Raw genomic sequence first — 15059 nt, 5'->3', positions numbered from 1 at the left:
GTGCCAATTTCAGCAGAAATGATTTAAAGAAGCTAAGACATCAAGCCTCAGAAAGTGCTACAACTGACAAGCCAGCCCGAGCTTAACTCCACAAGCACTCCTGGGCCCACTGTAGATAGAATGGAAGATGGCTTTGTACAACTGATTGTACCGGCTGTCAGAAAAATGACAGTTTTGCCCTCTTACACTAATGTGAATGGCTGTGGATCTGTTTTAAAATTGTAATAGGGCAGTCTATTGTTTTCAGAACCCTGACAGGATGCGACGATGGCAATAAAGTGTCTGGGCATTTTTCCAAGTAAACATTTATGACCATCTCATCTTGACAGCTTTATATTACTAAAAGTCACCTTGTTGGCCAGTTCCAAAGAAAGCAAAACAAATTCCGCAAATAAAAATATGATGAAGTTAGTTAAGGATCTCTTTACTCGCTGCATGTGTAACATACCCTGATCAATGTGAGAACGGGCTGGGTACATGCTTTGGAATGTCCACCTTCTAATCATAGGGTATGCATAGGGGATCTCCAATAACTGTCCTTTGGGACTGGGAAGCGATAGGACAGTGAGATGAGCATTATTCCAGTGCTATCAGGCTTTACTAAGATAAAAGCTTTAAGCTAGTTTTCAGTCACCATCACATTTTAGCACCTCCACTTATTCTTCTGGAAATTTACATGTTAAATGCCTGCAGACATCTCTATGGTACGTGCCATTTTTATGCAAATTGCCCCTAACTTTGGGGGCAAGGAAGTAGGAGGGAATTATTCCCACTCTTGAAATTGTGTACTTTGCTTCCATATTCACCCATCCTTTTTAATACAGTGGAACTTCATAGTTCGGGATTTCTTTAAGCTGTATGACATGTCCAGAAGCACAGTCTACAGGGAACAAAGGAGAATAAGTGTGTCCTCTTTTGGAGACCTCAAAATGTCAAGGCTGCTTTTGCACAAAGTCCACTGAAAATGCATCCGTAAATGTTGGTGGTGGTACTTGCCAAGGTGATATTCTCCTCCCACATTTTAATGGACAATCTTCTCATACTGGCAGCTAGAATTGCTGTGAAATAGTTTTCTGTTTAAAAAAAAGGTGGGTTCAAGGGTATCATTAGTGTGCTGTGGCTCAGCCTTCTGTTTTGAAGCCTCTGCCTCTTAGTTTTTGGGCAGGTAATTTGTCCAGCTAGGGCAGCTATTTAATCACAGCTTCTCAAATGGCTGAATATGCCTGCAGCCCCAAAAGGTTGCCCACCTGTGTGATACAGTGTATGTATCAGAAAAATGGAATGCAGTTAGCTTTGAAATAAGGACTGAACAAATTTGTCAAACATCTCAAAGCAACCGGTTTTTCTTTTTCACAGTCTCTGTGCATCATATATATGGGCAACTAGCAAGCTTGCCCTGGAGAGGACAATGGGATGGTGTCATCACCGGAGGGTCACAGGGAGAATTACTTTGCCAAAGCGGCAGTCTGCCTTTGTCCAAATGTTTAGCCTGTATGCCTTGACAAATATTGAGGGTGTGGACCATGTAGCTGCTCTACAAAGGGCCTGCAGAAGAATTCCTGCAAGGACGACTGTGGACATCACTGTCACTCATATGGAGAGAGCTCTTGAATGAGCCTAGAGTTGCAGACTGCCCAGCTCATAGGCTGGGGAGATGGTGTTTGTGATTCAGGCTGCTGGTCTCTGAGCAGATAAAGGAGGGCTTTGGCCCCTTTTTGAAAGAGTGTATGTACAGATTTCAGGATGTGCTCAATTGTGGCATCCCATGGGACAAGGGCATCCTGTTGCACAGGGTGGGGAATACCTGCCATTTAATTAGGTACGACTTTCTTGCTGATGGTTTCAGGACAGCATCAAGGGTAGCTGATGTGGCATAGAATGGCAGAGTATAGACTGTGGCAGAGTATAGACTGTGAGATTTTATGGAATAATGTGCCATAACATGAGAGTTAGACAGTAGATGTTAGGGTGGAGGGTTTGCCATGGTCTCATGATACCAGGCTTGGGGTGTGAGGGAGGCACATTCTACATGTCCCGTGTAGAAGTTGGCTTCTACCTGGTGCTCAATTACCACTCATCCACATCCAAGTTCACGCAGTTGAGTCTGTGCCCACATGCTGTATGTCCTGGATTCTCATCAAGTCCAGGTTCCCTGGCTTCTCAGACACAGTTGCTACCCACCTCAGTAGTGATTCATCTATGATGATAATGCTTGATGAATCTGAGGGTGAGAAACTGATGCCTGTTGGCAAATTGTGAGGATTGGTAGTGCGCTATCCATCTCTGTGTGCATGCCTGCTCATGCGTGTGCACGCATTCACACACATGAGCTTTTTTTTTTTACTCTGAAGTACTGTGAGAGAAGGCTTCAGAAAGATCTAGGAAGCAATAGGAAGGAGTGGAATTTAGTTGGTTGTTGTTGGTTTTGGGGAAGGAGGAATGGGATGTGTATTCTTCAGCAGGGAGTGTGGTAAGATAGGAAGGAAGGAAGATAGCTGGTTGGTTGTAGTTGGTTAATATTGGTGTGCTTTGAAGAGGCCCTCCCCATTAAAGAGAAGGCCCCCAAGGCAGAGGTGGCTGTCCTGTTATAGCACTAAAGAGTATAGCCTTGTATGCCTCCTGATGGCCACAGCACTTATCATTGCTTTAGGATCACAGTCAACATGGTGCCTTGCTTTGGCAGACTGCTGAAGAGTCAGATTCATGGCCTCTGACTTGATACACCTGAGCCAGTTTCCTATAGTCATCAGAAAGATGGTCACACCTGGCCCCAGTTTGTCTGTGCAGTTGATAGCAGGCCTTGTAAGTTGTTACATTGGCCTTGTAAGTTGGAGATGCAGAGGCTGAGCACTGAGAGCACAGAGACCTCCCCCATCATACAGTCCAGACATCAGTCTTCCCAGTCTGCTGGCACCAAGGCTGATGTTTTGTTACAGTTTTGGAAGAGGAACAGGAAGTATCTTTCCAGGACACAGTACATCCTCTCAAACCACTTGAAGTGGCATGTGTGGCTGTAAGGGATTTCCATGTCTACAGGATCACCTGTAGTAGAATGGGCAGGAATGGTATCAGTTAGCTGAGTCCTCCATGTGGGTGGTGACAAAGATGGGGTCCATGACTCTATCTTCTAGGCTTCTGTGCCTTGAGAGCAAGGGAATTCAGCATTCACAGGATCTGCTTGGAGATTCTGCCCATCTCTGTCAGTGAAGGTACTGGGCCCTGTGCAAAAATGGCTAAATCAGATGAGGAGGATGGTACTGCATCTGGGTCGGAGTTGGATGCACAGTCCTTGAGATCTTACAATGGACATTCTCAGTGTCAAGGTCAGTGGCATCAAAAATCATTAACAATGTTGTCCGGTTGGGACCATGTTGTCATAGATGTGCCAGTGGGATGGATGTCCCTGGTGGTCACTGGATCTCTGTTGAGGTCACTAGACCTGAATGTCCTCTAAAAGTTGAAAATTCCAATCTTCATTGCAAGATGCTCTGAATTCCAACTCAGGATTGACCAGGATGTGACCAGGCCTTAGTGTCAATGGTAGACAAGGACTCCTTCTCAGGTTGATTTCTCTCTTGGATCCAAACACTTCCCCAAATGGTGTCCTGGCATGAAATAGCTCTTAGTGTTGATAGTCAACAGGGCTCTCCCTCAGTAGCACTCTCTCAGTATTGAACAGTCCTTGGTATCAAAAGTTGGCAGGGGCTTCTGTCTTGGTATCGAACAGTCTCTCAGGTACAAGTGGTCCTCAGCATCAATAGTCTATGGGGGCTCTCTCTTTGGTATTGAACAGGATCAAGGAGTCCTCAGTGTTGATGGCTGATGGGGGCTCTCTCTCAGTATCTGTTGGTATCAAGAAGATTGATGGAGCCTTTGTCCCAATATCAAAGTCTCTCCATGGCAGGAAGGCTTTGGCATCATTGTTTGACAGCAGCTCTCTTTAGCAGTGAATACTTTCCCAGGATAGAGTGGTTCTGTTTCAAAGAGTGACAGAGCCTCTGTCAGATTGCTCTGACAGTGAAGAAACTTTTTCTAGCATGAATCTGAGTTGTCACAGCTTGAGCTGATTGAGAAGTGAGAAGAGATCTTCACCTTCTTCTTGTGACATCCTTTGAGGTAATTATAGAGGGATATCATGTCCCCACTCTGTTTTCTCTTCTCATGGCTGAACATATTCAGTTCCCTCAGTCTCTGTACTGGGGAATGGGAAGGAGCCTTTCCCATGGATGCAGGAATCAGGAAAGGGAAGAGCTCCTGCCCAAACTAACACATAGCTGTAGAATCTTCCCAACAACAGGATCCATACAGGTGCAGAACACTTATGTGTGATGCACAGAAACCACAAAGAACTGAATTCTGCTTCTCCTTTGTATCAAAGCCATGTAAAGCAGAGGATGTTCCAAACCATTGTGTAAGCACAAAAATGGTTGGGATAGAAACACAGAAACAGAGAAACAGAGTGAGTCAGAAGGGGGCTCCCCAGCCATCCAGTCTGACACCTAGTTCCAGCTGGCTCCATTCATGTAATCCCGAACCTGTGGTTGTGCAATCATTCCTCACTGATAGGGCTTTAACCACTTCCTGATGGTTTGGTCCCCTTCCATATCCTAGGGGTCCAAACCATCAGGAAGTACTTCCTGATATCCAAACTGAAGCCTGGTTCCTTGAGCTTTGCCCCATAGGAATGCATTCTGCTGTCCACTGCAGGGAAAGTCACAGCCCTTCTCCACATGACATCCCTTCAAATACCTATAAGTTGCTAAAATATCCCCTCGGAATCTTCTCTTCTCCAGACTGAAATGACCTGGTTCCCTCAACCTCTCCTTATATATTATCTCTCCCAACTACCCATCTATCATCCTTGTGAACCTGCACTGAACTGATTCTAACCTAGCTATGTCTCTCCTCTATGTGGGGCCTAGAACTGGATTCAGTACTCCAGTTGTGGGCACACTAGGGTCATGCAGAGTGGTATCAACACCTCCTTAGATCTGGAAGCCATGATTCTGGCTATACATCCAAGGGTGGCATTTGCATTCTTAACCACCACATCACACTGTTGGCTCATGTTCAGCTTGCTGTCAACAAGTACCCCAAGATCCTTTGTCTCCCATCCTATACCTTGTACATGTGACAGCTATTCCCGTGTCCCAGTTGCAAGACCTCACAATTATCCACATTGAAGGCCATCCTGTTGTCTCCCACCCACTTCCACAGTTGGTCCAGATCCTTCTGGATCTGGATCTCCTGCTCCTCAGTTGTGGCAACCCCCCCCCCCTTGGTATTGTCCACAAAGTTAGTTAGCAGACAGGTTATCCCCTCCTCCAGGTCATTGATAAAAAGGTTGAACAGAATCAATCCCAGAACTGAGCCTAGCACTTGTCACTGGATGCCGTCCTGATGATTCCCCTCATCCTCTGCTTTTGGTCAGTCAGCCATGCCCTAATCCATCGGGCAGTTCATAGATCTATCCCAAAACTCAACAATTTGTTGACCAGGATATCATGTGGCACTAATGGTTACCCTCTGTTTTCGGTCACTCAGCCATGCCCTAATCCATCAGACAGTGCATTGTTCTATCCAAAAACTCCTCAATTTCTCAACCATGGGGACATCACGGGGCACTTTGTCAAAGGACTTGCTGAAATCCAGGTAAAGCACATCCATCATATCCCTTCCATCTAGCCACCTCAGGACCTTATCATAGAATTCCACAAGGTTGATCTAGCAGGATCTTTTTTTATTTAACATCTGTACCTGTTCTCTTACATCAGTTTCCAGATCCCCTCCCTCCGTGGTCCCACTGCCTATCTCCTCTTCCTCTTCCTATTTACATGAAAGTAGAAGCCCTGTTTGTTGCTCTTGACATTCTTTGCCAGTTTCAGCTCATAATCAGCCTTAGTCTTGCGAAGAATCCTTCTGTATCATGCTGCCTCCTCCTGGTATACACTTTTGTCCACTTGCACAGTGCCCATTTGCTGTTGAGGTCCCTCTTGTTTCTAATCCCTCTTACCACCTCTCTTCACATCTATGGTGCTGCTCTCCTACACCTTCCCACTTTGCTAATCAGCAGTATAACCGTCTCCCAGGAGACTTCTTCCAGATTGGCCTTCAATCGACTGAAGTTGGCCCTCGAGAAGTCCCAACTCCTAGTACTTGACCTACCACTCATCCCCTGATCTCAGAGCATAGGATGGTGTGGTCACTTGCATCCTAAGCTACCCTAATTTGCGTATCATCTACTGAATCCTTCCTGTTGGTCAGAACCAAGTCTAGGAGGTTTTCCCTACCCTTGTTGCCTCTCAGACCCTCTGGGTGACCGCCCCCCCCCCCATAGCTTCTAGGAAGCAACAGGTCCTAGCCACCACTGAGTGCATCTCTCAGTTAATATCAGGAAAGTTGAAGTCTCCCATTCTGACTGTATCCCTCCCCAGGATATCCTTCCAATCTGGTCTATCACACCATCATCCAGGGCTTCAAGTTGACCCAGTGTGTGATAACATACTCCCACTGTCAGATTCTTGGCCACTTCTAGGCCCATCCATCTTACCCAAGTTGCCTCTACCTGATCCCCCACATGTAGTGCTACCCCCTCCCCTCTTTTGCTTCCTGTCCTTCCTAAAAAGAGCATACCCTTCTATGTTTAAATTCCAGTCTATGATTTTGTAATCCCCACCAGGTCATACCTGCCTATTCCCAGGAGAGTCTCTCTCTGCTTGTTTCCCATGCTCCTAGTACTGGTGTACATATATTGCAGCTCTTTCCCATGAACTTCATTCCCTGGCCCTCCTGACCTCCTTCTTCCTCCCAGTCTCCCTGGCACAGCAGGAACCCTCTGTGCAGTAGTCATGCCAGCCCCTGCAGTCTCATCATCGCCCTGCCCCTGAAACCCTCATCCTGTTCCTTCACCAGTCCTATTATGATTGGTTTCATGATTGCTCTCTGGGGGCCCTGATTCTGCCCCGCCCCACCCTGGATCATTTAAAAACTATCTGGACAAAGCCTACTAGAGCATTCCCGAAATCCACTTTGCCCATCCTGGGATGAGGGATTGCACTCACCCTGAAGGATAAATTGTTGTAGTAGATCCATTACAGTCTCTTCCAGGGTTCACCAGGACAGGAAGAGTCTGAGATGACACATTCTCAAAAGTCTCCTTAATATTAATTTTGCCCATTAATCATATACTCCAATAGTAACTCTGAAAGTCCTGAAGCAGGGGGTGTTTCCACATTCAATAGGAGATGTTAAAGACTGAATTGGGAGTGGGTCGAATTCTGAGCTTGTACCCTGCCACTAAACTATGAGCTTTATCTAAGAGCCAAAACACCCTAAGCCTACCCTAACCCTATTTTTCAAGGGCAGCCAGTCTGCTTTTAATTATCTCATTTCAATAGTTAATTGATTAAATCTACTCAACGACCTTACCACCCACTCCCAGGTTTGTCATCTGTCTCTTTAGCCTTGCTAGCTAATTCTGGTGAGGCAGAAGGCATAAATAAGTAGCTTCATATCCTAAGTGGTGCATCTTAGTAGGGTAAATGCATACAAATGGAAAATTAAACATCAACCAACAATAGAGTTATAGTGGTGTGTAGACATAGCCTGGTAAATATTCAGTAACACTAACCTAATCTCAGCACCATGACTGGGACAAAAATATATTGAGATGTATAGGATAAATATGCAACAAGAATGGCTCAACATATAGCTTGTTACGAAAGCCTCAATAAAGAATGCATTTGTGAATATGAGATAGGAAATAAATATAATACCTTTGGTACATCAGTGGTTTGCTTTAAATACATTGATCTATATTTAAACCACAAAATATTTTGAAACTATAAGCTCCCATACATACCTACTATGGACATTTCTGGAACTGTTGCATGATATGGACCATCAACAAACTCTGGAGGGTTATCATTGATGTCTTGGACCTTAATAATGAATTCAGAAGGAGGCTCCAGAGGTTTGTTTGTATCCCTGTCAACTGCTTGGGCTGTTAGTGTGTACTCAGCTTTTTCTTCCCGGTCAAGTCTTTTCATTGCATGAATATCCCCTGTCTTGTCATTGATCACAAAGATAGTCCCAGCTCCATCTCCTGACAGGATGTACTTGATATTGCTGCTTCCAGGATCCAGGTCTGTGTGTAGCTGAAATGACAAATAAGCAATTCAGTGATAAAAGAAATAGCTTAAAGCCCTCTATATTTGCATTGACTTTGCCACACATTCCCTTCTCCCATTTAATCCAAGATGTTTTGGTATGTATTGAAGTCTGAATGCACAGTGAGGCATAGCCTTTGCTGAGGGAGCTTCATTGGCTGCCTATTCACTAGGTTTAATGGTTGAGAGCACTTTCTCCCTTAGCGACCTGCCTAGTCCCTGAGCTCATCAGATGGCATGTTCCTAGAAGATCTGCATAGAAGAGGAGAGCCTTCCATGTGGCAGTCTCATTTCTCTGGCACTCACTGCCATATCAGGCAGGCACCAACACCATATTCCTTGGTTGGCCAGCCACCATTTAAACAAAACATTCTGTTTTGGTACAGTATTTTATTAATACCAAGTTTTCATTGTTGATGTCTCCAGAGCCTTTTCAGATGTGGAGCGATATATAAATGCTGCAAATAAATAAATAAAACGACTGGATTAAGTCTTGGGCTTGAATGTCCTACGGCCCCTAGCATATCATGATGGGAACTGGGGGGGGGGGAGGACACTAATTAGACCAGATTCTAAGATTTCAAATTAAAATAAAAATAGTTCGCCCTAGTAAAACCTGCAAAATTGGATAAAATATTGAGTCACAATGACATGCAATCCTTTTATGAGTAATAATCCTGCTTCACCTTTCCTTGTGTTTGGTAGAAGAGTGAAGTAATATTCCACAATTAAGGATAAGGATAGAGTACTTGTCTGCAGAAGAAGCTTCCTGGTATATTTTGAACCTGGTTGAATTTGGTTTGTGTTTGTAGAATACTGATCACTGTTCGTAGAAAACCATGGAGGAACCCAAATTTGTCACTGTGACTAGCCCTAAACAATAGGGAGCAGGAATGATAGGATGTGATGTTCTTCATTCATCAGATCATACTTTATAAATAATAAAATCATAGAATGGTAAAGTTTGAAGGGGCCAAGAAGGTCATCGGATCCAACTCCCTGCTAGTGCTGGACAACAACTATTTCTCTTACATGTCTGTCCAGTTGCATCTTGAATGCCTCTAGTGTGGGAGAGCCCACAACCTCCCTATTCATTGGTTCCATTGTAGTACTGCTCTAACAGTCAGGAAATTGTTCCTGATGTCTAGTCAGTATCTGGTTTCCTGTAACCTGAGGCTGTTATTCCATGTTCTATACTCTGGAGAGATCTTGCCCTTTGTCTTTGTAACAACCTTTCAGGAACTGGTAAAGTGCTATAGTATCTCCTCTCAGTCTTCTCTTCTTGAGACTAAGCATGACCAGTTGTCTCAATCTCTCCCCAGAGGTTTGTTTCCAGACCCTGGATCATTCTTGTTGCCCGCCAACTTGTCTGCATATTTCATAAACTGTAGTGCCCAGAACTGGATGCAGTACTCCAGATGAGGCTAACCAGTTCTGAGTAAAGAAGAACATATACTTTACTGATTTGGAAGTAATATTTCTATTAATGCAATCTAAAATAGGATTTGCCGTTTTTGCAGTCACATCACATTGTTGACTCATATTCACCTTGTGATCTACAACAATTCCAAGATCCTTCTCACTTGCAGTATTGTTGAACCAAATATTCCCCATCTTGTAACAATGCATTTGGTTTCTTTTTCCTAGGTGAAGAACTTCTGTTGTTTTCAGCCCAGTTTTCCAACTTATCAAGATCACATTGAATCTTCAGTTTTATCATATGCAAATCTGATCAATGTCCCCTGACCTTCCTCCCTCACCGAAATCATTAATAAAAATGTTGAAGGGCAGTTGGTCCAGGACTGAACCCTGTGGTACCCCACTTGCAACCTCTCCCCAGTAGACAGTGCTATTGAGGAGAACTCTGGTAGTCGAATTCGGTAGCCAGTTATGGATCCACCTAACAGTTGTTCCATCTAGCCCACTTTTTGTTAGCTTGCTAAGCAAGATACCATGGGGCACTTTGTCAAACATTTTCCTAAAGTCAAGATAGCATTCCTACAGTCCACCAGGAAATTTTTCAAGTAAAAAAATGAAATCAGATTAGTCTGGCTGTATTTGTTATTGACGAATCTTGATTATGCTTTTTATTACTACACTAGTAAGTTTGCTACCGCACCTACATTGAATATGTGGTGGGGGAGGGACAGCTCTGCAGTTGAGTAGTGATTACTTTAGTCCTGCAAATAGTCCTTTCCTGATATTGCTATGCTGTGGTGTACTAGTGTACCACTACAGTGTAGCGCAATGTTGTTGTCTAGTCTGCCAGGGGGTTAGAGCTTTTCTTAAGGAAATGAAGATGAGAAGGCCAAAATGTCGATATAAAGGTTGGGAACAGTGCAAAGCTTTACATACTGGCTTAGATAGAAGTCAAAATGACTATTTTGCCTCTGTGTTCTCTCCAAAGCAGGATGGGGGAGATACACATGGGGGATCGGATGAAGCCGGAGATTTAGGGGCACAGATTAAAATCACCCCCCTAGAAGTCAAGGAGCCTCTCAGGGCACTGGACGTTTTGAAGGTGTCAGGCCATGATGGGTTACACCTGAGGGTACTTAGGGAGTTGGAAGGGGTAATCTCATGTCCGCTGGCCTCCTTTTTTGAGGCCTTGTGGAGAACAGGTGAAGTTCTGGAGGACTGGAGGGTGGTGTCAGTGGTCCCAGGTCTGTTAGCCTTATGTTCATTGTGGGAAAGACAATGGAATAGGAACACTCTGGAATCCGTAGATAGGGAAGGGAGGTTGGCAACAACGCAACACAGTTTCCACAGAAACAAGTCTTGCCAGATGGACCTTGTATAATACTACGACAAGGTTTTGAGGTGGCTAGATCAAGGGGTCATGGTGGATTTTTTCTTGCTGTCTTCTTTCTGCCCACCCCCAAACAAAAAACAGGTGGAAGATTTGACCATTTTTTAAATGATCATATGACTCTTGCTTAGTTGACATCATGGATAAAGGATCCTTCAGCTTGACAGCTGTTTAATTGGATAATAGTAAGGAAAGATTTAAGTAGTGCTCGTTTCCAGTGGGCTATTCTTGAAATAATGTTTTGCAAAAGCAAACTGCTAAGAAAAGAAGGGAAGCATTCTTTCCAAAATAATTGCACTCCCAGAATATTATGCAAGCCTCTGGTCCCCAGGCATTATGCAACTCTCACTGGAATGATTGTTAAGAACTTATTAATCACTTATCAAGTACACTCCATGTATTCAGGATTTACTCATCTCTGAGGAACAGAATTTTGATTTCCAGCATTACATTGAGGATTTCAAGCCAGCTTACATTCTCTCTATATGTGAACAGGGTTATATAAAGTTGTGCCCCCCCCCTCTCTCTCACACACACACACACTCACCTCATCAAATGGATAACTTCATACACCACCAGTTATTGCAAACCACCATCCTGCTATTAACGCCGGTGTCATGCACTCGGATGAGATTCCCATGCATTCAGAAGAGAGTAAAGGTTCTAGTGAGAACCAGAGCTCCAGAATAGAAGAAGAGGAGTTTATTATTATTCTAGCACCAGTCCAGAGTTCTCATCCTAATTCTCTAGATGTTATGGCTACAGCCGCAATGGGTGGTGAGCCACCCGCAGCGGGAGGGGGCAGGCTGAGGGAGTACAGGATCAAAACACTTCAAGGACATGGGGCTCGACACTACTCTTAATTGTGAGAACGAAGCTGATAGATAGCAGGGTAGGGAGGATCCAGAGATTATTTGGGATGCTCAATCGTGCCGGCGCATGCATTGGCAGGGGCAATTGGAGACATGATTCGAGGAGCCGTGGCAAGTGCGCATCCAAAGTGCACCACCCCCCAGGAACATACCCCAAAGGGTTCATAAGCAAAGTGTGGGGTGACGTTAGTCAGAGCGAGAGGTCAACTTTTTACCTTGAGTGTATTGTTGGTGTGGTGAATACTTTGCAGCCGTTTGGAATAAAAACTCTTTTAGCAATTGGTGGAATGATTACATTCATTGGGAAGGAGTGCCTGGCTCACGACAGCTATGTTGGTTGTGTTTTAGAACCTAGGGCTACTAAATATGTAATTATGCGATGAATGGATGTTTAGGGTCTCAGAATATATAATTTAGAAGAATTTAGTCATAGAACACTAAAAATATCAGCTGTCTGTAAATAACTCAATTTATTTAAATAGTATCCATTTGATTGTTTTAAAAGACCTATAATTGCATGGCAACACCTACCTCCAGCCAGCTTAAGTGCAACTGAAAGGAAGTGTTCAGGACATGAGTCATTCTCCCAGAGTATCTGCTGGGGGATGGACTGGAAAATGCTTCTTCTCAGATTTTTGTATTTGTGTGCGGGGGCCTGCCATCACTGCATCACCACAAAGCCTGCCTTTTATTTGCTCTCCCCAGTTGTCCTTGGCTGAAAGGCTGAAAGAGGGCATCTGCATGTACATAAACCCAAACGATGTAGTAAAAATCTGAGATTTGTTTGTGATTATGACTGCAAATAAGCTTACAATCACCGAATGTTATGCAAGTCGTCCTTGTTGTAATGTTACAAGCTCGGTGAACAAGCCATTGGCTTGTTTGTTTATTTGCAATTGATCGGAATCGTTACCACATTTCTAACACAATTTCGCACACCTTCTTAAAAAATTCCTTCTACTGGGCAAACTGTGAGAGTTGAATGGGAATATGTACAATCTATCCAATATCAATTTCAGACCAAGCATTGCTCACATTTGGAATCATTTTATGACCCCAGACAAAACTGCCTTAAGTAAGCAAAATACTGCATACGAAAGATCTTTGTTTGACTGAAGGTTTCTCCGAAGAGGTTTGAATCAGCATAAAAAATGGATTTCAGCTTTCAGCTAGTATAGGTAATTTAAGAATTAATCTTTCTTGCAGTGATGCATAATGATAAAATCTGCATAACACTGTTTGGCTGGTTGACCTAAAATCTGCATAACAATAGTTTGGCCAATAAACTTTAAGTCTTCATTAAAATGTTTCCCCTCAATGGATTATTTTTTCTCCTTTTGGGGGGAATTTTGTTTCCCAGGTATGTTTTGATTTAGGCAGAAAACTGAAATTTAGGAATACTTAATCATCTTTAATTTGATAATGTCCTTGAAGAAATGGATTGTAGGTCTAGTTATACATAAATTACAGAACAAAATATGAGCCTGGGGTCATCCTGGCACCCCACAATGCAGCAAACATACAAAAATGTATACCTTCCCTATAAAGCCAAAGTGAAATGGCATGTTTTGAATGCAAATGCAATTTTTAGACTGTGCTCGCATTTTTAGATAACATGAGCACCTGTGTACATTTGGAGTTAGAAAGGGACATGCTCATATGATTTGTGAACATGAATGAAATTTGCATTCATTCTATTTAGATGCTCTGAGGGTTTTGCTGCAAGATGGTAAGTTGACAGGGAAACATGCTCTCTTTTCAGGACATATAAGGGATGGATCTGTGAAGCAGAAACAGATGGCATAGTGGTTAGAGTGTTGCAGTGGGATATCTGGGTGATAGTCTCCATCTCCCATGAAGCTCACTGGATCACTTTCTGCCAGCTTAACCTATTTCACTAGAGTTGTTCTGCATATGGAAAACTAGGAGGATTTTGTAAGCTGAGTTTGGTTTCTTGTAGGAATAGAAGGTGGAATATAAATATAATAAATAAATGAGTAAATTGTGCACGACTGTAGCTACATTATGTTTTCTTTAAAAATCATCTTTTTACCATAGATACATGTGGTTACCATACAGTAGATACATGTGAAGAAATCCACCTGAATTATGGCAAGTATCCAGTAGGAAGACTGCCGAGCAAATGCATCCTGTCTTAAATACTAATAATGAGCTAAAATAGTTTCTCCACTTGAAAACAAATGAGAAATATTCTGTTTACATTCCCTACTTCATAGTGGTCAAAGATCAAGGCAGCTATTTGAAGCATTCATGTAATTTTTATCTTTAATGCAAAGGCATTATAACAGATAACCTAGGTAAATTAGCACAACACATGACAGTCACTTTGAGCCAATTATCCCCCCACCCCACAAAAAAATCTATGTCATTTTTTCTTTGTCACAGAATGAAACTTAAGAATTATATCTGAAGTCATTCAATGTGGCAATTTAATTCCCCAAGACACATTTCTTTAGTTCTATAAAATATGTATGAGAATGTAAAGTAATTGTCAAGATGCAGAACCCTTTGCTCCTGTCAAGGTTAAAGATCATTAAGCTCATAATTATGTGTGGCCATGATGAATGATGGAGAAGAAAAAGGAGGATAAGTGAATGTGAATTTCCACTGCAGAGACTTCACAAATATCAGAAATATGAATCTGTTCTCTATATCTGTAGCATTCTTTCTGATACAGGTTTCAGAATCTGAACTAACCAAACATAGGATAGATAAATAGATAAATAAAGAGAAAGGGTATGTGACAAATACTTTTCCAAGCTGAGGGAAATCAGCTGAGGGCAACTAGCATGAAAGTGACTGTTCTTGTTGCATTGTGTTTCTTTTGAGGGACTTGAGGAAAGAGCAGCAGAAAGAGTAATGCATCAAACACTGGAGGTTGAATCTCCCTATTATCTCTACCTCATACAGTAGTAATTGCTGAAGCACAGAGACATAATACAAGTATGGAGAAATACTCTATACAGGTACTGAGGCTTCAGGCTAAAGAATCACAGCCATGACTGGCAACTGGTTGAGGGCCAAACCAATGGCAGATACCTGGTTGACCAGCTGTCCTGACAATCTCATTCTCTCTTCATTCTGGCCTGATATTTCTCACTTAGTACTAAGGGCAATACTAAAGAACGTTCAAACTACTGCACCATTACACTCATTTCACATGCTAGCAGTTATGCTCAAAATTCTACA

At 43.0% G+C, this 15059-nt stretch overlaps 1 protein-coding gene across 3 annotated transcripts in view; it reads right to left on the bottom strand.

Moving 5' to 3' along the window:
• CDH8 (cadherin 8) overlaps positions 1-15059 on the bottom strand; it is a 299609-nt gene that overhangs the window by 212894 nt on the left and 71656 nt on the right. For all 3 annotated transcript variants that reach the window (XM_044434245.1, XM_044434247.1, XM_044434246.1), the window contains exon 2: positions 7862-8156. In XM_044434245.1, the coding sequence (XP_044290180.1) occupies positions 7862-8156 (295 nt within the window). The remainder of the gene's footprint in view (positions 1-7861; positions 8157-15059) is intronic.

This window comes from Varanus komodoensis, unplaced genomic scaffold (genome assembly GCF_004798865.1).
Source record: "Varanus komodoensis strain SLA01 unplaced genomic scaffold, ASM479886v1 scaffold27, whole genome shotgun sequence".
Taxonomy (NCBI): domain Eukaryota; kingdom Metazoa; phylum Chordata; class Lepidosauria; order Squamata; family Varanidae; genus Varanus; species Varanus komodoensis.
This window is presented reverse-complemented; position numbering and strand designations above follow the sequence as displayed.